Source organism: Cylas formicarius, unplaced genomic scaffold (genome assembly GCF_029955315.1).
Source record: "Cylas formicarius isolate icCylForm1 unplaced genomic scaffold, icCylForm1.1 PGA_scaffold_8__14_contigs__length_24414737, whole genome shotgun sequence".
Classification (NCBI taxonomy): domain Eukaryota; kingdom Metazoa; phylum Arthropoda; class Insecta; order Coleoptera; family Brentidae; genus Cylas; species Cylas formicarius.
This window is the reverse complement of record NW_026844361.1, coordinates 5,446,062-5,469,316: the sequence shown is the minus strand read 5'-3', so window position 1 is coordinate 5,469,316 and position 23,255 is coordinate 5,446,062. Positions and strand designations below refer to the sequence as shown.

The 23,255-nt window shown below is 32.3% G+C and overlaps 1 protein-coding gene across 1 annotated transcript in view; it reads left to right on the top strand.

Annotated features, from left to right (window-relative positions):
* The window catches only part of LOC132706022 (inhibin beta chain), a 115,697-nt gene extending 113,330 nt beyond the window's left edge, over positions 1 to 2,367 (top strand). The window contains exon 5 of the mRNA XM_060677065.1: positions 2,040 to 2,367. Coding sequence (XP_060533048.1) covers positions 2,040 to 2,277 — 238 coding nt within the window. The 3' untranslated portion in view covers positions 2,278 to 2,367. The remainder of the gene's footprint in view (positions 1 to 2,039) is intronic.
* Positions 2,368 to 23,255: the final 20,888 nt, after the last annotated feature.

Sequence of the window (23,255 nt, the reverse complement as noted above, 5' to 3'; positions counted from 1 at the left end):
GTGATAGTGAGCTGCAGATTCCACGCCCTCTAATGTTTTTAGACGACCTGCAGAAATATTTTTCATTGAAAATATAAATTATTAGAGGATATTTTTATTTGCTGTTTTAAAGTTTTGGAAACGTTGAATTATGTCTTTTTAATCAATTTTTGAAAAATTGCTGGACTGTACCTAATAGCTATATGATAGTGAGCTGCAGATTCCATGCCCACTGATGTTTTTAGATGACCTGCAGACATATTTTTCATTGAAAATATAAATTAATATAGGTTTTTTTTTTATTTGCTATGTTAAAGCGTTGGAAACGTTACCTGATGTCTTTTCAATCAAATTTTGAAAAATTTCTGAACTGTACCTAATAACTATATGATAGTGAGCTGCAGATTCCATGCCCTCTGATGTTTTTAGATGACATCCAGACATATTATTCATTGAAAATGTACATTATTAGAGGATTTTTTGATTTGCTATTTTAAAGTTTTGGAAACGTTGTCTGATGTCTTTTCATTCAATTTTTGAAAAATTACTGAACTAGAGCTAATAGCTGACCTGCAGACATATTTTTCATTAAAAATATTAATTATTAGAGCAATTTTTTATTTGCTATATTAAAGTGTTGGAAACGTTGCCTGATATCTTTTTAATCAATTTTTGAAAAATTACTGGACTATACCTAATAGCTATGTGATAGTGAGCTACAGATTCCATGCCCTCTGATGTTTTTAGATGACCTCACACATATTTTTTATTAAAAACATAAATTATAAGAGGATTTTTTTATTTGCTATTTTAAAGTTTTGGAAACGTTGTCTGGTGTCTTTCCATTCAATTTTTGAAAAATTACTGGACTAGATCTAATAGCTGACCTGCAGACATATTTTTCATTAAAAATATTAATTATTAGAGCAATTTTTTATTTGCTATATTAAAGTGTTGGAAACGTTGCCTGATGTCTTTTTAATCAATTTTTGAAAAATTACTGGACTATACCTAATAGCTATGTAATAGTGAGCTGCAGATTCCATGCCCTCTGATGTTTTTAGATGACATCCAGACATATTATTCATTGAAAATGAAAATTATTAGAGGATTTTTTTATTTGCTATTTTAAAGTTTTGGAAACGTTGTCTGATGTCTTTTCATTCAATTTTTGAAAAATTACTGGACTGGAGCTAATAGCTGACCTGCAGACATATTTTTCATTAAAAATATTAATTATTAGAGCAATTTTTTAATTGCTATATTAAAGTGTTGGAAACGTTTCCTGATATCTTTTTAATCAATTTTTGAAAAATTACTGGACTATACCTAATAGCTATGTAATAGTGAGCTGCAGATTCCCTGCTCTCTAATGTTTTTAGATGACCTGCAGACATATTTTTCATTGAAAATATAAATTAATAGAGGATTTTTTTTATTTGTCATGTTAAAGTTTTGGAAATGATATGATAGTGAGCTCCAGATTCCATGTCCTCTGATATTTTTATATAACATGCAGACATATTTTTCATTAAAAATATAACTTATTAGAGCATTTTTTTATTTGCTATGTTAAAGTGTTGGAAACGTTGCCTGATGCCTTTTTAATCAATTTTTGAAAAATTGCTGGACTATACCTAATAGCTATGTGATAGTGAGCTACAGATTCCATGCCCTCTGATATTTTTAGATGACCTCACACATATTTTTTATTAAAAACGTAAATTATTAGAGGATTTTTTTATTTGCTATTTTAAAATTTTGGAAACGTTGCCTGATGTCTTTTCAATCAATTTTTGAAAATTACTGAACTATACCTAATAGCTATATGATAATCAGCTGCAGATTCCGCGCCCTGATGTTTTTAGATGACCTGCAAACATATTTCTCATTAAAAATTTAAATTATTAGAGCATTTTTTTATTTGCTGTGTTAAAATTTTGGAAACGTTACCTGACGTCTTTTCCATCAATTTTTGAAAAATTACTGGACTATACCTGATAGGTATATGATAGTGAGCTACCCTATGTAGTCCGTACTTCTATGCCTTTTCTGCGCAGGTACTACGCGAATTATTGCAGAGGAGATTGCGGTCATCACCGTACTCCAGACACATTCGTGACGTATCACACGCACGTAATCGAGGAGGTGCGTAAGACGCAGCACCTTTCGGGGATGACACCCTGTTGCGCGCCTCTGAAGTTCTCCAGCATGTCGCTGATATACTACGGTCCCGAGTCCACTATCATCAAGAGGGACCTGCCCAAGATGGTGGTCGACGAGTGCGGATGTCCGTAAGTGAACGAACCAACTTCTATACGGAGAGACCAAATTAAATTTAAATCGAGAGTCGACCTTTAGATAATCTATAGACTGAAGTGATAATTAGATAGGAGCAGCGCAAATTATTATCGACGACGTACGGCAATGACGTGGGTGCGTAGATCGGGAAAGTTAACGTTTGAGTACGGCGCGGAGTTGCGTTCGATTTGTTCGTTTCGCTTGTTAGTTGCTTGGAGTCGATTAAACAAATTGTAGTTGTATATTTTTGTAACTGACGTCTGCAGCTTGTTGAGTTTGTCCCGTATACAGGGTGATCCTTGATTAATGCGCCAAAAAACAAACGCATAAGCGATGCTGAAGTTCCCAGAAATGTTATTTCTCAGTGACTCGAGCAATTTTTCAAATGACGTGAAATTTTGAGGCTTTTCGATATCACAAGGTTTGTACAGGGTTTTCATTTATATTTTGAATTTCACCTACAGAGTTCATTAAATGAGATAAGAAAAAACTTTTAATTTGTTTCTCTGTTATCTTCTGAACACCCCAATCAAAACAACAACAAATAAAAAAATCACTTTTTTAAAATGGAACAGCCAGTATATTTCTACCTAAGTCCTTTATAACTCAATTTCACTCAATTGGTTTATCCGTTTTTATAATAACTCGCGTTTGTTATTCAAAAATTTAATTAAATAATTAACATCAACATTGCCTTGGAGAGGAAAAGTTTTAAATATATTTTTTAGTCAAACAGCAACTCGAAATAATAATTCATTTTCAAATTTTGCTCTGCGGCTGAATAGAGTTTTTCTTTACTTACTCGTGATTGCTCTCAAAACATAATCGCAATAGTTTGTTAAAAAAATATATTTAGTTTTGAATGATTTGTCTTTTTATGTTTATATTTTTTTATCTATCGTAATATATTTTATTTGTTTAGTAATTCCATAATCCCGGTGTCAGCACATAGTGCTTTTCTATCCAAAACTCAACAAACAACCAACAAAAAAAAATTTTTTTCATTTATATGCAAATATCTATTACCCGTTCCCTTCAAAAAATACTAGTCCAATAACTGTATCAGCCAACCTAGTGGATCAAACATGGTTTACATTTTCAATTGCCCAATAATGCTTATGGTTAATTGTCTTCACAAAATTTTGTCAAATTTTGTACTGGTAAAAATGTATGGTTGAACTGTTGTTTTTTTATGAATTTTGCCTTATGATCTGTTCAAATAACTTGCAGCATTTGGCATTGATCTCACTGAATTTTCTAGAAAATTAACGAAAACTCTTAGTATCTGTCTTGTTACTTTTAAAATAAAATTTATCTTTCAAATAAAGCACCTATTCTTCCTCCTGAGGTCCAACCACAAATCTTGTTTTTCTCTTAATACTTTTTACCTCATCAAATCGACTACAGGCCGCTAAAACGTTGGTGCCATTCGAGTAAAACTTAATTGTTTAATTAAAAACGGCAAAGCATTTCATATTTTTAATCTTCCGAATAAATAATATTATAAAAGAAAGTGTGATGATAATTATTCTTCGTGTCACTATTAATGTCTGTTAGAGTGTCATTAAAATTTATAAACAACGTTTTGGCTTCTAAGGCATTAAAGATGTAGATCATTAAATTCTACTTTTGAATAATAAAATTGAGTTATTTAAAGCTTAAAGTTTAAGAGTTAAAAAGGACTTGAAATATACAGAGTGCTCTATTTAAAAAGGTGAAGTTGTTAATTTTTTATACGCTCGCTGTTTTTATATTTGTATAAAATTTTTTGCCCATTTCCTTTAATAAACTCTGAAGATGGATGCCAAAATATAAATGAAAATCCTGTACATAGTGTTTTTTTTTTAAGATTCTGGTAAAGCGTAGGTAAAAATTATATACAGAATATGTTAATATATTTTTTTTATTCTTAATTTTTGAAATATGTACAAAATGTCCACGAATGGGGTCACTAAATAAAAAATTTTGTTGAGAAAATGAATTCACGATAAAAAAAATATAGATCAAATGTTCAGGATGTTAATAAGTTAGAAAAATATGAAAATGCTTCAAGAGTAGTACCATTATCTATTATTTTTAACAAAAAATTTTGTAAAAAAGTCGTTTATAATTAGCATAAAGACTAAATACAAATTTCATTGTGATAAACATAGCTTTGCGTGGGTACCCTTTGCAAATAATTGGCTGCATATTCACGAAAAAAAGTCTAATAATGAAATGTCAGGCGACAAAACTGGATAATGAATTTGGCCAAAGCTCCCGATCCACCTTCCGACAAAATGATCATTTAACCATTGTCTGACCAACGCTGTGCAATGAGCAAAACATAGTTTTAGTGGTAGAAAAAAAAAATTCCAAAATGTTCAAATATATGTGTTGGTTCCCATAGTTGGTTCCACACCACCCATCCTCTTTTTTGTAACGTTGTCTTGGTGTGTTTATGAAATAATTAGTTCTCATAAGTCCAATGACCAGTATTTTTGAAGATGCCTATCCATTTATGCAAAAGTAAGTTAATCGATAAAAAAATATATATGAAATCGTTGGCTGTAAATAGAATGATGACATAAACGTCAACGTATACAAAATCGGCTCCCTTGATTTTCATGCAAAATCTATACTTAATTGAAGATAATAATTATTAATATCTTATTTAAAAAAAAAAAAATTATATTTGTAGTTACTATTTATGCCGTTTCATAAACAACATTATTGTATAAAATTGTTGATAAAAACAATAAACAATTATCATTTCTCTCTTCAAACATTTTCATATTTTCACTTTTTTTTAATCGAGAATTCATTTTCTCAACAAGCAGAACTTTTTATGAACACTGTTGTCAATGAAGTGAATAATGCAGAATGTTTTCCCTTGGGGACCCCAAACATCGACACTCTATATAATGCTTCAGTGGTTTTTGAGTTGAGACTGTTCAATAATATCTAAATTCTTATTTTATTTTTGTTTTATTCAACGTTCAAGAACCTTAAATCTTACGGAAAAATATTTATATATCAGCTATAGCAAGAAATCATATTAAGAATATTTTTAATGCGTTTAATAATTGTCATCTTAAATTTCAAATTATTATTGTACTTCAAAAAATGAAAAAAAAAATTCCTTGACTTAACCTTAATAAGAAATCTGAGAAATCTTAATAATAATAACATAAAAGCAATATGGTACGCAAAAGATAACATGGTCAAGTAAATATCTAAGTTATAATTCATATCGGTTGAATAGATCATCACATCGCTACAATACCGACCAGAAATTTTATCAAAAGTGAATTAATTAAAAAGAAAATTTCCAGTTGCTTTAATTCTATAAAAAAAATATATTGGAATAGCCAACTTTTAGAAAATCGCATAGATGGACAGAAATCTACTAAAAAGGCTTTAACTGCATTACAGAAACAAATCATGAATTTTATTTTAAAGAAAGTAAAATTTTAGCCCACGATAATAATTATCAAAAATTAGCAATAAAGGATATCATTCATATTAAAAAGAAGTAAATGCTGTAAACGATCCTAGTAATTTAAGTCGGTTACCACAATTTACTAACATAATCTAACTAGCAAAAGTAATTTTGTGTTGAAGATAAACCAAAACTTAAATAAATTCTTAGCAACACATATTAAATATAGACGTAAAAGTGAAAACATTCATGTCAATTCATATTTGAATTTATTTATATATATTTCCTAATTTATCAATAGCACTACCCAAGGACTCAAGCATTATACAAATATATAGAGGCTTACATTGTAACATTTTATTCCGTATCAAAAGCGGTTAAGCTATCAATTAGTAATGACGTGAGCGTCGGTTTTAAAGCAAAATAAAACCTAACTTCAAGCTAGGACAATGAATATTCAAATATTGAAATGAATATGTTGGGGTAAAATGTCGCTCATTAAGATACGGTATGACTCATTGTTGCACCCATAGATGCTCGAATTAAATTCTGAATAAAAGTTTCTAACAGCGTTGTTGCCAAAGAATAAATCAAAAAATCATCAATATCAATCGCGAGGAAACCAATTTTGACATTAGGATCCGCTTTTAGTGAAAGATTTTTTTTTGAGGTGGCTGGATTAATATGCAACTCAAATTAAAATGAGAACTAATGTAATTTACCTTTTTTTCTATAGACATCGTCACTCTATTATAATCGCCAAAAGAAGTAACGGAAGAGTACTAGCAATGAACTAGTGATCTCTCCATTATCATTTGCAAAACTACAGCCATATTGAATAAACCTCGCATGCGAGTTATTATGTCAATATTGAAAAACTCATTAATGGGCGACGTTTTACTAATTTTGGCATTCTCCTTATTTTTACTAATTTATACTAAGATAGCTTTTTGACGCATTAATTAAGAACCACCCTGTACAAGATGGGTAGCCCAGTAATTCTAGTCTTTGTGCGGTATGACGAGATCCGTTTTATCAAAACACATTGCGTAGACATCTAAAATAAACGTACAAACGAAGAAAGCAAATTAGCAATACTACATTTATTTCCAAGTTTCAATCGCGCTGACAATATAAGTGATGGCTAAAGGTTGACCTACCTTTAAATGAAAACAAGGGAGGTTGACTTTACTTAATATAGCAGAATTAAGAGTACATAAGCAATTCTCAGGCGTTTATTTGTCGAACCTCCATTTTCACCAAAAATTTATCATAAAAAATCTCATGGATGGCAAATAAGAATATTCCAATATACAGAATATCTTTTTCACATTTTTTGAATTTGCGCATGCACAAAATTTTTACGTAGCGGTCTGGATTTGCCAACAAAATATTAGGAACTAAGGAAATTAACCATAACCAATGTCCACCATGCAAACATTTCAAATGATGCATTTAATTTTCGAGAGGAATTTAATTTTCGAACCATTCCGAAACATTCATTTTTTCAGATATTTCGGTTAGATATATCCCTGGCATCCATAAAATTACTAGCCAAGCGATAACTCACAAAAATTGAATAAATATAAAATTTATAGATGTTGCCTAAATAAAGTATGGCTACAATAGCACTTCGCGTTTTTCCTCCAGATGGACCAGCCTTCTTAAAACGAAATATCCTCTGTGTTTTTCTCTTTTTGTATTCAACGGGTAAATCCGAGTAGAAAATATTCTTTATTTTATTCTTTATTTCAATATATCTTTTTTAACAAAATATCGACAGATTTTTTAATAGAAAACGATTTGGTTAAAGCCAAAAAAGCAACATACACCCTCTTAGTACACTGAAAATTGGATTTCGTAGTGGTTTTCCCCAAAACTTCGCATGAAAACCCCAATACTTTTTGAGATATTTGCGATTTTAATAATAAAATAAATATATTCATTCAACATATTTTTAATATTATTTTGAGAAAATACAACTAGCGAACAAGAAATAATATAAAAATAATATTAAATAAACAGTTATAAATGTTCGTAGAATAACATGTTCTTTAATTCGCGCAAACAATTTTCTATTTTTATTGGAGTGATTGCTCCTCCTTACCTCAGTAAAAAAAGTAAGGTTAGGTGATCTGACCGACCATCTTATCGGGCGTACATTTTCATCTAGATATTTAGATAACATTATGTAATAATGAAAGTAAACATCGAGCATTCAATCAAGAATTAAATTTTCAAAAAAAAAAATAAATAAATAAAAAATGGAATTGTATTATTTTCAGATTCCTTGATACCTTAAAAAAATTGGTCCAATAAACTATCGCCTAAGACTGCGGGCCAAACATTTACTCCTCACCTGCTTTGGGAGGTTCCTTTTCTCGTTAGATGAAGATTATCCCGACCTTGAATTATTTCTCTTAAAAATGCCACAATTCGTAAAGCCACATTCATCCGAAAAAATGGAATTGAAGTTTTGAAATTAGAAACGGTGGCCTGCTTTTCAATTTACCAATTAAAAGTGTCCGTTTCCCTAGGAAAGTTGTTGGTGTATTTGATACTTAAACCATTTAAAACAATATTTTTTCAAAATTCGTGACTTATTCTAATAGTATGGTGTTTTTTTGGTCCACTACGACACAAGCTAAAAGTGTTTATTTCGCCAACTTTTTGGTTAAAACATGTTTTTTCTTTTCTAAATTCATGGAGGAAAAATTACATATTTAGATTTACCTGTAGAATATAAAAATGAAACAATATTCATGGTGGTCCATTTAAAATAAATAAGTTGATCTCGCTTCCAGGTAATAGCGAAGGTGCTATGGTGCTTTTCAATTGTTTTGTATGTCATATAATATCTCTAAATTTAAAAAGTATTCAATTTATGTTCATAAAGATTTCTCCTGTCTAGTAATTTCATTGATATCGGGTATAAAAAAAATTGCGAAATACATTGTTTTAAATAGCAAAATAATTGTAAAATGCACTTTGTTTCTTTTTCGAATTTGTCATCATTAGATCAACACAACAGTCAAGTTTTATACTTCGAGAAACATCTGAATGATTTAAACTTTCCTTAGGAAGCATTTTTCGATCGGACGATTTATGCTAAATCGGTATTGATATCTCCGGAGCGACGGAGGGCGTTCAAGTAAAGAATGACGACTACTAATTTGGTATCCCTGACTCCTCGCGACGTAGCTCACCTTCCGAGCGACATTTTACACACTTTTCGAAGCTTATGTCACAATAGCGTAGCGTTACTGGGCTAGAAGCGAAACTTCGCTAGTTTCGATGTTAGTAGAACAGCTTAGCAGGTTTGATGTGTACTCATTCCAATACGTTACGATTTGCGTTTGAACTTCCGAGCGATTTAAAATTACCAAGACAACTTGTCAATTGCTTTAGAGTATTTTAGGAGGTTGATTTTTTATCGGACGAATTTTAATGAGCTTTCAGTTCCAGTGTATCGACGACATCTTTCTAAGGCTAAGCGGCAGTATTATTTCCGCCACCTAACATAGTCGAACTTTAGAATGTGATGTATTTTTATTACTTTGTGATTTTTTTATTACCATTTACTGTGATTTTTCTTGTTTTGCGATTTAACTATTTAGTAAGGTTTGTTTTTTTAATTAATTAAGTGGACAGCGGACGGTTTAAGAAGATACGGTGATTTTTTCGACGCCAATATATTAAATGCAATGCAATATAAATCAAAATTTCTAAATGGAGACGCGTCCTACTTCGCTTATGATTCGGGTCAGATGTTTCTGGGGCGCTCGAGAATAATGCAGGGTATCTGGTAAAAAATTCAGGCACTACCGACTCACTTTTGAGTCAAATTCTTCTGGATTCCACCTGTATATTGGTTGCATCTGCGTACCGTCACAAAAGGTATCCAGGAGATTTGTAAATAATATTACGGTAGCCAGTGGAAGTTTCTTTGAAAAATTAAAAAAAATTATTCAAGAACTGTTGGATCTAATGGCTAGTAAATGGGGACAGCGGGGTTTAAAACGGGACTAGTTTCAATGTGTAAAGTACAATCGATTTTTCTGATGCAATACCAAGACGGGATTATTACTTACTAAAAATTTCTAAATTTTAGCTTTGTTTTAAACACCTTGTAGGAGTGTTTCCGTTAAAATAGTAAACCCTGCAACTTTTTTGTGTTTGAACAAATCAAGTTGAATAAAAACAAATATATAAGGGTTAGGAGCACAGTTTTTTCTTTAAAAAACACCCTATGTATATGTTCGATATTTAGTAAAACACGTTATACTTTATGTATAGATATTGGAAAATTGGGCAAAAATGTTTTCATTTTATTATAACAGTTTATAAATTAAAGAAAATATGAGTTACTTTTCGTGCATTTTGGTATACAACAACTAGATAGTCCATATTTAGAAAATTTTGCTGCCACATTATTTATGTGAATATATTTATAGGTAGATATATTTATATTATGCAATATTGTGTTCTAAAAGAAGCAATTTAATTATTTTATCTATTACAGCTCATTCTAAATTAATTAAAAATTCTTGTTCATCGTTAAGCTTATAGATTTTGCGAAATTTAATTGCAGTGTTGTTTCCTTTCACAACTGAGTGGATTGAACTGACCGAAATACCAAACAAAAGAACAAAAGAACAAAACAGAAGAATATATTACATTTGTTTTATTTTCTTCATTTAAGAAAAGTTTTCATCAAATTCCTTTGCAGCTTTGCAAATATCTATTAACTTGAATTGCATTTGCATTTCGCAAACATCACTCCTTTTGTTAAGACAAAACTTATACATTTCTAAGAGAGAATTTCGATTGACGGTGGAATTAGATGGTCCTAGAAATTTCGAGTATCGAATATTTTCTAACCATAATTTTAATTTTCAACTCGTAACGTATCTTTCTTCGAATTATTTTTGCCCGTCATTTACCGGACATCCTGTATTTCAAAAAGTGTTACTTGTGCTGCTGTTAAACTGATCGCTGTCCTTACCGTAACTTATTTGGGATTTTATTTTCATTAAAAATTTGACGGACTCGTCACTATAATATGCGACAATAATTTTTTCCTACTATAAACAAAAACGACGGCAAAAACTATCAATAAACGTTAACCGTTAATTAAACATAAGTATCGCTAGTCCAATATAATATAGTGTAAAAGCTTGTTAATCAGAATTGTAAGTCAATCAGAGTAATAAGTAAACCGAATTTTCATAAAAGCTCTGTCGGCGGTTGGATTCGGCTTTGCGAAGGTTGACATTTTTGCACGATCGAAACGCCCCCTTCGGGACATCTTAGGAACCACTCGAGATACGTTTGTCCCAGTTTGACGTTATTTAAAATTGCACGTTTATTGACTATATGATTTTTGAGTTACGATCCCGACATATTTTTTTCTACACGCCATTGAATAATGTTACATTTTTCTATTTAATGCTGACGACGCTGCCCCCTTAAGAACCATTTGAGAAACGTTTGTCCAAGTTTACACGTAGTGTGTAGTGTTTGAATTACGGATCCAACATATATTTTTCTTCGCGTCATTGAATATGGGAACATTTTTCTATTCAATACTGCTTTCGGGGTATGTTTGTCCAATTCAAATTGCACGCTTGTCGAGTTACGGCCCCGACATATTTTTTCTATTCGAAACTAAACATTGCCCCCTTCGGGGCATTATACGAACCATTTGAGATACGGTTGTCCCAGTTTGGCGTTACAAATAGTTTGATACAAATCGTATACACATATTTTTTAGTAAGGCTTATAAGTTTGTTATGGGATACTATCGAGAGACTAAGGTACTTTTAGAAAAGGAATTCTATATTAAGACACGTAGTACCTTTCAAAATTTCAAAAAGTTCCAAATATGATTTAAAAAAAAACCTATTGGTAACTCCTCTTTTTCTTACTCTTTTTAAACAGCGGTTTCAAAAGCCTGGGAGAGATAGTTCAGAAATGGTAAGTTCTACAAAACAAATGTTTAATGCAAATGTATCTTGTAGACTAGTATGTGGTTTTTCCTGGACAGAAACCATCTTCCTTATCTTAAAATGTATATTGATAGATATTTGTAGAGAACTTTCACTGCGGGTTTATGACGCAACGTTTCGTGTTCGAAGGTGCTTTTTAAGGGAACATACTACAGTGCTGCCACGCTTCACGTTTTGTATTTTTTTTTTTGTAAATTTCTCCCCCTACATAGTTACTTTACTTTATAGTGAAATGCAGTCATTAAAAGGACAGTTTCAATAACAGAGGTCTAAAATAATTGTAACCATCATATAGATTGAATCACTAATTTACTTTATTGAACTACTACTAACTTTACAAAATGCGTTCTTTGGTATAAATAAGCATCTGAAAATAAAACGTCGCATCACAGGCCTCCACTCTCATCTATCATTGAACTTGTTTTGGAACCCACTTTTTGAATATGGAAGGGGGTGTATAGAGGAGTTCTATTGATAATAACAAAGTTCGTACCACCCTTTCACATGAACATAACCTCTAAGAATCATAAATATTAACAATTACGACCAAAAAACCCTTAAAAAATAGAGAGAGAAGAGCGAATTTGTGTTCCCATTCGAAACCTGGAAATCTGGGTGGCTGCACTTCTTTTACGAGAGGCAAGATTTCTAATTTTGATCCCATTCACAGAAGTTAATCTGCGACTTTAAACCTCACACCCTAGCGTGCACACTAGCACTGACATAAGTAAAAAACCTAATAAGTGATTCTCAGCAGACAGCTGGGTAAATTTTTGTGGAAAACACCTCAAAAAATTGATTTTTATAATTAATTTATTTGTATTTTTCTTGAATTTCAAATCTCGTCTTTTAAAAAATTGCCTTGCATTACAGATAACTAATACGAACACCGTTTTGAAGCTGAGATAATATTTTGGTAGATTTCTTAAGAAAAACGGGTCGGCCGGAACATTTTCGGAAATAAATGTCAATAACTTTGGCATGACTGAACGAATTTTGCGGAATTTGGAGTCGCTTTTTACAAAACTTCTGGATTCCTCCTGCGTCGGTTTTTGCTGAGTCAAAATTGCTGACGTTTCGCCAATCATCCTGTTGGCTTCTTCAGAGCTTAACGTCAGCAATTTCGACTAAGCAAAAACCGACGCAGGAGGAATCCAGAAGTTTTGTAAAAAGCATTGCAGTAGCCTGTGGAAGTTTCTTTGAAGAATTTGGAGTCCTTGAAATGGGCGCTTCTGAGGTTATCATTGATGAGACAAGTTTTATTTCTTTCTTTCGTTGCCCCTTTACTTATAGGTTTTTTGGTCACAAGCTTTTAAGGCAGTTACTTTTGGACTAATACCCCCTTCTCATTTGGTCACGCGGTAGGTGTGGTTTGAAATGTTCCGCGTGATTAGTATAGATTTCTAAGAAACAAGCAAAAAAGCTTTCTTCGCAAGCCGAGCGAAACCGATTCGATCAGAATTACCAAAACGAAAAACAAAAAACATTGTTCTTCGCGAAATCAGGTCCCTAGTATAATTTGTAGCGTTAGATATGATATAAAATTGTTGACATTTAGGGAAAATTAAAGTGCCTAAAGGTTTATGTTAGCTACAAAATGCAGGGTATTAAGAGAAAAATTTTAACATACCCTCGTTTCACTGTCGGATCGTTTAGAAATGTTGATGTTTTCGAAAGGGCGACTTAAAACAAAATGTCGGTTTACTTAAGACCGTTAAGCGAAGAATTTGTAATATTTGCCTTAAGCTAGTGAAGTCGCTTAACTGAATGCAGTACTTAAGCTTGCCAGGATCGTTACCCTTACGCTTCGAGTGTGGAGATTTTTAGCATGTACATACGTCATTCGTCCTTTTTTTAGGTTACGTAAGTATTGCAGATAGTTAAGCGTAAGGGAAGAAACCTTTTCGATTTTTTTCGAACGTTTCTTCCGTTTACGCGTATTATTTTCCCTAAAAGAAAATGTGCAAATTAAATTTGTAATTTAAACGTAAAAAGAAAACAATCAAAAGTATTACCAAGCCAGAGCTTTATAGTAAAATTTTTCCTCCGAGAAATTTTCCGAGAGAGAGGGAGAGAGTGGGAGGGAGAGAGAGGGAGAGAGAAAAAATTAACAAATATTGTAAAATTACTTTTTATAAAGGGTTGAAAATGTACAATACAAAAAAAATAGCTTTTGCAAAGTAAACAGATACAAAGTTTGATAATAATGGCTCATACTAGTGTTTAGTGGAAGTAAGTGCGCAATTTTTATTATGGAGAAACAATGAAAAAAAAATGTTCCTGACTATAAGATATGAGAAATACATTCGAGTAATAAAAATTTTAAAATAGCTTCTGTTCGTTTACTTTGCTCCCTCGTTATAAGTTAAATCCTTCTGATCAACGGTTGAGCGTCCTGTCTAGGCTGCCACTCACAGATATTTATTTAGATCCAAGCACAACGAAAAAGATCAAAGGACTTATTAAAGGATACAAAAGGTGTTCAAATTTTCAAAAATTCATTCAACCACACAATCAAAAATACTTATGCTGAGGTTTTCATGTTTTTTGAAATTTTTAACTCATTTGAAAGAGGATTCTATATTTATGAGAAGCTCCATTACTTCGATTAAACCAACATATCAAACGTATGTTAAAATGTTAAACAAACAGATACTTAAAGTGAGTATTTCGTGTTTTCTAAAGGTTGTCCTATAACTAGCATTATAAGGCAGGTCAAACAGGGGTCGAAGGATTCTCTTCTATACAGGGTGTCTATATTTACAACTGTTTTACTGGGTATCTCGCAGTAAGGATGTGGTATTCACATGAGATACGTTTTTTGAAGTGAAAGTAGGAAATGGGTTACCCGTTTTTTACGCACAATTCATTAGCATACTCAGATTGCTATATCTTTAATTATGAATTAAGCAAATTTATATATTTTTGGATAATACGATGCAGTTTGTCAAGAGCATCTCAAAAATCTTTACTAACAAGCGAGATACTAGATAAAATTTTCCATGATCAATATCTTTATCTTAACCCTACTGTCGTAACCCCCGAATCAAGATATCAAACAGTTCATTTAAAAATACGCTTCACCAAAATTACATAAAGTAAACCTATGAAATATATAAAATTATGAAAATACACCAAATGACAACTAGATTCTCTACTTGACCTAAAATCTCCCATTATCTACTATCGGTAAAAGTCAAAATTTCTTTAGAGACAGTAGGTGTTTACAGTATACCGTGAAAAGAATGCTTCTAAGAAATAGCTCGAAAAATATCAACCAGAGTAAAAGAAAGTCAGTCGGGCGACGACAAATAACTACATCACCGGTTTCTGAACATCGTCAAGAAGAGGACACTAGACTTTATTCGACAAGGCCAAAATATTTCCATCTAGCCCTTTCTTCTATCCAATTTTTTTTTTAATGTAAAAAATTGTAAAAAAATGTATCGGAATAATCAAACACAACAATAATATAAACCGAAACACATCCTATCTTCCACTTGAGATTCGCCCCCTCTACCATTGGATCCTCCCATGCAGATATTTAAGATGCGTGTAGAGCAATCGTCAAATCAGTTTCAGACAGCCCTCTGAAGAAGGCAGCAGCATGTTTGACCAAAAAGTCAGCGAGACAGAATCAACACCTGCCGCAGAAAATGTGTACTACAAGAACGAACGTCATCAACAACTAGCGAAAAGTAACTATAATTATAATTTTAAAAAATGAGGCACAGGTTCAGCTACTTGTCCGCCTAACTCTCAATGAATCATACCCAGAAGGATGTTGAGCTTTAACTAAGTAGAGTTTTTTCTGCAAAAAAGAATTATTTTTTCCCCAGCGAGGGAAGAGATAAGGATAGGGTAATGTGAATAAAAGTAGAGCAATACTTAGAAACGTACTATCGTATACAGTGCTTCGAGTTGAATTATCAACGATGCAGGTGTGTAAAGATACTTAAAATTGAGATAGGTTGATAATTTTTTTAAATTCACTTCCAGTATACTATCTATCCTGCACTTCTAATAATCTAGGTTAAGCTTAATGATCACTATGATTATGGAAGTGATGGCCGACATCTCATCGAAACTTACAGAAAAAAGCACCAAGCGAAAATTACTTCATACCGTAATAAACGAAAGAGAAGGACTTGATAAGCGCATTTTGTACACAGTATATATCTTACCCCGTTGGTCTTATGCCAAAACGAGACCCGTTACAAGGATAAATTATTGCGTACCAATCCTTTATAGAAAGAAGTTTCTATAGTTTGGCCTTGCAGATCCGTATTGCGATTTTTCTAGCCTCCCTCGCTGACAGCACGAATTATTTAACCACCACCGTTTACTCGGTGTAGCTATAAAAAATAAATTAATATAAAGTTATTAAATATTAATTAATAAAATAAATAATAACAAAATTGATAAAATATAATAATAAGGAAATAAACAAATATGACCTCAAAGACGGAAGTCTGTTTTCAAATACTTCTTCGTTAAGAGAAATTGATACAAATAAAATAAAAGGAAAACATAAGGCAAAATTTAAGTAGCCTGAAACAACGTAGCATGGGAGAGATAAATTAAATAAACAATTGTATTGGTTTATTTTAAGTTCTTAATTAATGCTAGAGTTTATATTATTATATTATATTACTGCCTTTTCATTGAATAATGAAACAATTGCTTTTTAAAGGTAAACACATTTCTTGAAGGTAGTATTTTAGTATTTTAGCTGTTTTTTTGTAATTTGTTCAGAGAAGGTTCTTTTAAAGTTCAAAATTGGGTTTTTTATACATACAAAAAAAAAGTAAAAGGATCACTGAACTGATAAGATTAGGAACAATGCAAGAAAAAAGCTGAAAATCAAGCATTGAAATCTATCTTCTATCTGGTGCGGGAACTTATATGTAAATCATTCTTCAAAGAAGCTCACATATTTTCCCATTATATATATATATATATATATATATATATATATATATATATATATATATATATATATATATATATATATATATATATATATATATATATATATATATTCACGTATTGATTCACGGATGGAAAAATGTGATGCACACTATATTCCGGGATATCATCCGTTCGCTTGTTGAACTCCGACTGGAATCCTGCAGACGTTTCACCAAAATCTCACGAAACAACACAAGTGACAATTTCTTTTTGGTATATATATATTTATCAAACTTAAATTCGACATTTTTAATCTAAATAACAAATTTGTATTTAAAAACTAATTTTTACCCTTTCTTTGCATTTTATTTTTTTTTTTCAATCAGGGTCAATCCGTCTTATTTGAATGACTTTTAAAAACGTATTGCCTCATGCATTATACATTATATGCACAAAAGGCCTTTATTGCCATTATCGCCAGCAAAAGTTGCCCATACCCAAACAAGCCATGGCATCAGCTTGCTGCATCATCATCAGGTGGTCGGATGAGTTGTGGCATGCTGGTTGGCTCAACTCGATTAGTATGTAGTCCCTCATACCTCTCAGAACACCAATTATTAGGACCAGTAATTCCACGTTGCATTTCGGCTATCAGCGCCATGCTTCATCTTCCACTACAGCCACGATATCGTTAGGAGTAAACATCAAAACTTGACACAGCTTACACTGACGTACATTATCACTAGTGTCACTTCGTTATGTCTCCGATGTAATTCCACAAGTTTTTTGAGATTGCTCCAGTGCCATTTTTTTACCACGATGCTCATTTGAGGTTGCCTCTGCCGTCGTATTTCGATTTTCCAGAACTTGACAAACTTTTCCACGTGCTTTGCGATCAGGTTGCTGCTCTTGGGTACTGCAACTTCAATGAGCGTGTTTTTAAATCTTCCTATCCAATAAAAAAGATCAGAGTTAGAGTGTGTTTGAGTCAGTTACGATATTGCGATTGCAGTAGAGCTTAAAGGAGTCATTTTTCCTCAAAGTTTTGGAGGTCTTTTCCTTGTGTATAAGTTGTACTTTTATGGTTAGTTCTCTATGCACAATCTTCGCTACGGCATTGTGGTTTTACTAGCCGACGCTGAGTTGCCGACATGCTCCTGCGAGATCTCAGAATCCCTTCTTCACAGGGCGTTTATCTTTACAGACATCTGCCGATCTTCCTCAGTTTCATATGCCACTTCTGGGACTGTGGTCCTTAAATTTTGTTAGCAAATAGAGAGGTTTTATTTTGATATCTGTTGGTTTGATGGTATTTCTGTTACATTGAGTGACTGAAAACATTTTTTTGACCGGAATCTGACTGCGATTGAATAGAAAAAGGTACTGTTCGAACCAGAAAGTGATGTTTTAGGTTGATATCAGCTGGTTTGATGACATTTCTGTTACAATGAGTTGCTGAAAAACACTCTTTTGTCCCCAATCTTACAGAGAGAAAAAGGTACTGTATGAGCCAGAAAGCGATGTTGTTATTTGATATTTGCTGTTTTGTTCCCATAAGGGACGAGATTTTGTGCTGCAAGTTGTCAATGTCAGGTTTACTTCAGTACATTACCCCACCATATCATTATTATTATTATTATGATTATAATAATACGAAACTAACGAACTTCCAGACGCGTTGTTGACGGCACACAGAGAGCTATTTGGTATATGGTGGATCTAGCAGGCCAAAATTATGTATAAGTCAAACTCGCTTAGAAATACTGTCTTGGTTAAATATGCATATACAAGAAATACATGTTTTGTATTATCTTGCAGAACATAATGTTGGTAAGCAACTAAGGTATTACCAAGGTAAATGCGAAATAACTAAAACTGATTGATATAATGTTAATAAGATAAAGAAATCTAAAACTGTTCATTTAAGTAAAAGGAAAAATGGTACAGTCGGGTCCTTGCGACTATCTCAAATCTTCGTCGCTGTCAATATCTTCACAAATAAGTGTCTCTCCTGTTTCGGGCATGAACGAATTTTCACGGATTTTCCGACTGTTACGTTTTGCTGTAATAAACGGGTCTGAACTTAATAGTAACGTATTAATGATATCACTATTGCATTAGAATCTAGTAAACTCTCTGGCAAAATTCTGAAGATATATCCGAAAATGTTTATTTCTATCTTTTGCTGCATCTTCTGATAACTTTCCGATCGGCAACAATGCGTGTTTTATTACTTAAGGTCCATGTATCAAAATTTTGTGCATGGTGGTCGTCATGTTATATAACTTAATGTAAAATGTACAATATTGTTCAAATTTTGCAAATGCAAAAAGCTTGTAATATCCACATTTTCTATGATGAATTGTACACGAATATTTTATTACATCCATATTTTGTAAGTACTGTCATTTTCAAACGATCCACCACAGCCCCATTTGCAAATCATGTTCAGAGTCCTGCATCAAAGTGCTCAAAATATCTTGCGCATATTGAGATAATCATTCAGCAGTGTGGTTAATTAGCCCTTGCAAGTTTACCTCTGCGCATATTTCATTCACCTGGAACGAATCTTTGGTGGATAACATATTTTTTTGGTTTGCTGTAAAATAGAGTAACACAGGTAGTTTTTCTTATTATTTCGTAATGGGCATTTGTTGGTTTGGCTTCTACAAGCATTGCTAGAGCCCTTCAGGAGAAATTTGGTCTTCATTCATTCATTCAAATTTATGTTTTATTACATTAATTTCTTCGTCACTAAAAAGCTCTAGAAAATGATTTTCAACAAACTTTTCGTTAATATTAAGGTGATTTTGTAAGGTCGTCAACTCAAATATTTTAAATATCCGCATAAAATATAAAAACGTGAGATACTACGTTAACACTACCTTTTTAATTTATTTGATTGGTAAAATATTTCATTAGTCAAATGATACATAGCGTAGCTTGAGTATATCATTTTATAAAGAAAATATAGTTTTGATAAACAAAATGAAAGAACGGACTACTTTTTAATAAAGAAAAAAAGCATGAGAAACTAGTAATATCACGTTTTCCAGCAGAGGATAAGTAGAGACAACACTGCTGTCAGCGTCACAAAACAGACATTTGTTCAATTCTATTACGTAGTGAGGCATCCGTATACACACACACACACCCACACACACAGTGTTTTCTAACTTCACCTAAAAACAATGTGTTTTTACGTACGCATAATTTTCGGATATGCACTTTTGGCCAGATAAATGGAAAAAGTTCCCCTTTGTGCGGCGAGGTTTGCTGCTTAGTCCGTCTCTGCTCGCTCCGCAAACGTCTACGTCGAGAGGGGGTCGCGGGGGTCGACGTCGAGGGGGGATTCCGAATTAAACGAAGACAGAACTATGACAAGAGATAGCGGAGGCTATCCCGGACTGTAAAACTCCGTATATTGCATATATTTTAAAGGCATGTTAAACCCAGGCATCGAGCCAAAGTTTTGCGATTGCCAAAAGTTTTTGCGAATGCATCGGCGCGGCGGAGTCCCCACAGCGGCGTGTACCCTTTTATGTTCATTCATAAAAATTTTATGTAATTTTTCGAGGACGATTATGTCGGCCCGTCTTAAACGTACTTTCAAAAAAGGCGACACGTGGGATAATTGGGCGCAGCGTACATTAAATTTCTGACGGCGCCGAGCCGATCAGAAGACGGCGGCATATTTTTTTCATTGCTATCACAAGACAACCTTATAACTACTATGCTAACACTATTGTATATGCCTCACATAGTTATAGCAAATCTGGTATGTAGTATAAATAACAATAAAGAATAATAAATAATAAAATAATAATAATAATAATAATAAAACGTTTGGAAACAATGAAACCCTATCAGAAAAAAAAACGGAAAAACATACCATACCAACAATATAACAACCAAGAAAAAAGAAGAGTAAGGCACCCCCATTAGTACAATCGAGAACTATAAGATAACTGGAAAAGCGTTATTAGTTCACTGATTAAAGATTAACTTGGCCATAGTTCCGCAGTTAAAACACAAAGGCATGTTTGTTTATTCAAGTTTGGTACTTTCTTCACATAAATAAAATAAATAAATGTGACACATCATTTAAATTATATAATTGAAAAAAAAAACGCAACAGTGAGATTTTTGGTATAATTTGAGGAATTTTTTAGAAAACTTTAGGAAAAATGACCAATTTAAACCTACGTATTTCGTCGTTTAATAAATGTTGGCGTTTCAATCATTATACAGTCAACGATATAGTCAAGTTAATTATCTCATTGGTTTCAAAAGTTATGAGAAAATGGTAAATGCAAAAGTTGTAAAGATTGTTAGGATGCACAATAATTTTGCAAAATTGGAAAATTATTTTAAAGTATACAGGCGGGCTCAAAATTACGAATAAAAGATATATTTTTCTAAGGGAACCGGGAATTTTGTTCTCAATATTTGGTTTCCGCATTAATTTTTACAATATTTTATTTATTTTTTTAAATAATAATTCTCAAACTTGCAAAAAAAATTACGATAACGCCATTATTTTTAAAGGTTAAACGTTACTCGAAGTTTACGTAAAAGATATATATCAAAATAAACGCATAATGGTTTTTTGTTTAAATTGAAAAATCTCGATTTTTTTGAATGACACACCATATATATTATTTTTTCTGAAAGATCCTTCAAAAACCTGCAACATTTAAATATGTCATATAAATATTTTTAATACTTTGCGATTTATTTTAATTTTACAACATTTACCCTTCTTCCTGCCTAAGACTATTGCTATAATGATAGTTAGCCATGATAAAACAACATTGTCTAATTTAAACCCGTCAACTGAGTAAATTCAGAAAATGTATTGTGGTGTCAGTAAATAAGCAAAAAACTTAGAGTAGATTTTCCTAAAGCTGAATTAATTGATATGGTTTATATACTGGGTGAGGCGGAAAAAATACTTTATCGGCAGTGAGACTTTACAATCCGCCGAAGTACCCTAATATACGTATACCAAGTAAACAATCTCTTCAGTGTTTAATGGAACGGTTTGATGCTAGTGGTAGTATTGAATGTGAAAGTGGTAAACGGAATGCTCCTCCTAATGTGTAAAATATTGAAAATTTTGCTTTACATTCTAGGTCAGTAGCCGTCAAATTGCTCGCTTATGTGATAAATCCAAATCCACCTTTAATCATACAACTAGAAAACAAAATTATCATCCCTCCCATATGGAACTTGTAGATCGTAATTTTGAGTAAAGGGTAAACTTCAGCACCGTTAAATTTTTTGTGTAACATATTGTTCTCCGATGAAGATACCTATGCATTATTATCCAATAGTTAATCCAATCCAGGTATGGAAAGTCCAAAACCAAAACCATTAGTCACTTAATTTGCGGTGTGGAATAAAACACTTTAAAGTTATTGGACCATATTTTTCCAACAAGTAAAATTTCAACAGAAACCGATCGATTGAGGTGGATTCATTGAATAGCGTCCTCGATTATGTGACTTAACAGCACTAGATTTATTTTTGTGGTGCTGTGTTAAACATTGTGTTTATGTGAATCCCCTTACAACACCAGGAGATATGAAAAATATAATTTTTACACTTGTTTATGCTAAGAAACTTCCAGGATAATATACGAAAAAGACTAAACATGTGTATCCAAGTAGAAGGGCACATTTAAAAAGTGTATGTTTTATTTGAGACGCTTTTATCAGCCATCCTTATACTCTAAAATAGCATACTTTACAACTTTAGTAGTTACCATTTTCTCATAACTTTTGAAACCAATGAGAAAATGAACTTTATCGTTGACTCTATCATTACTTGGTTAATTAAGTGGTTGCTTCATGACTTTAATTTTAAAACCCCTTTGGAATAATAAGGCCCAAGATAATGCGCGGCCCCATACAACAAGATGTGATACACAATACCTGGCGGAAGTTGAAACGAAAAAATTGAACTGGCCCGTATGTTCGTCTGATCTCAACCGCATAGAGCATAAAAAACCTTACTTCTTATGTGGAAAATAAGTTTGCCTCTCAATTTCCTTTTTAATACAATTTTCTGCAATTTTCCTAAAAAATCCACATACTTGCAAAATCAAGCGCGAGCGAAGTTATTCATTTCTTAATAACAATGTATCGGTAACAAATACAAAATACAACGCACAACAAATAAAATGGGTTTATATATAATATGGGTTTATATTATAATATTATCTGGCTTGTAGACGGCTCATCAATATACAAAAATCTACACTCTTCAGTTCTTACATTTTTGGGTCACTGTCAATGATTATGAATTCAAAATTTACATTTAGTACAATAGCTGGCGCTAGGCTCCTTATCATATACTTTATTATAAGATTTTAAATAATATTTGCCACTTATCAAACCATCCTTTAAAATTATTATCACTCAACAAGTTTACCATATCACTTTTACGTGCATTAACTATGACAGTGATCAGGCATTCTTTCATCATTGTGGAAGTAATCCCTATACATTTATCATGAATATGGGGTTTTTAGCTTCATAAACGTCCCAGGATTTGTTTGTCTTGGCATTTTTCTCATTTGTTTTTCCACATTTTATCTAACATCTGAAGTATTAACTTCTGATCGTCATATA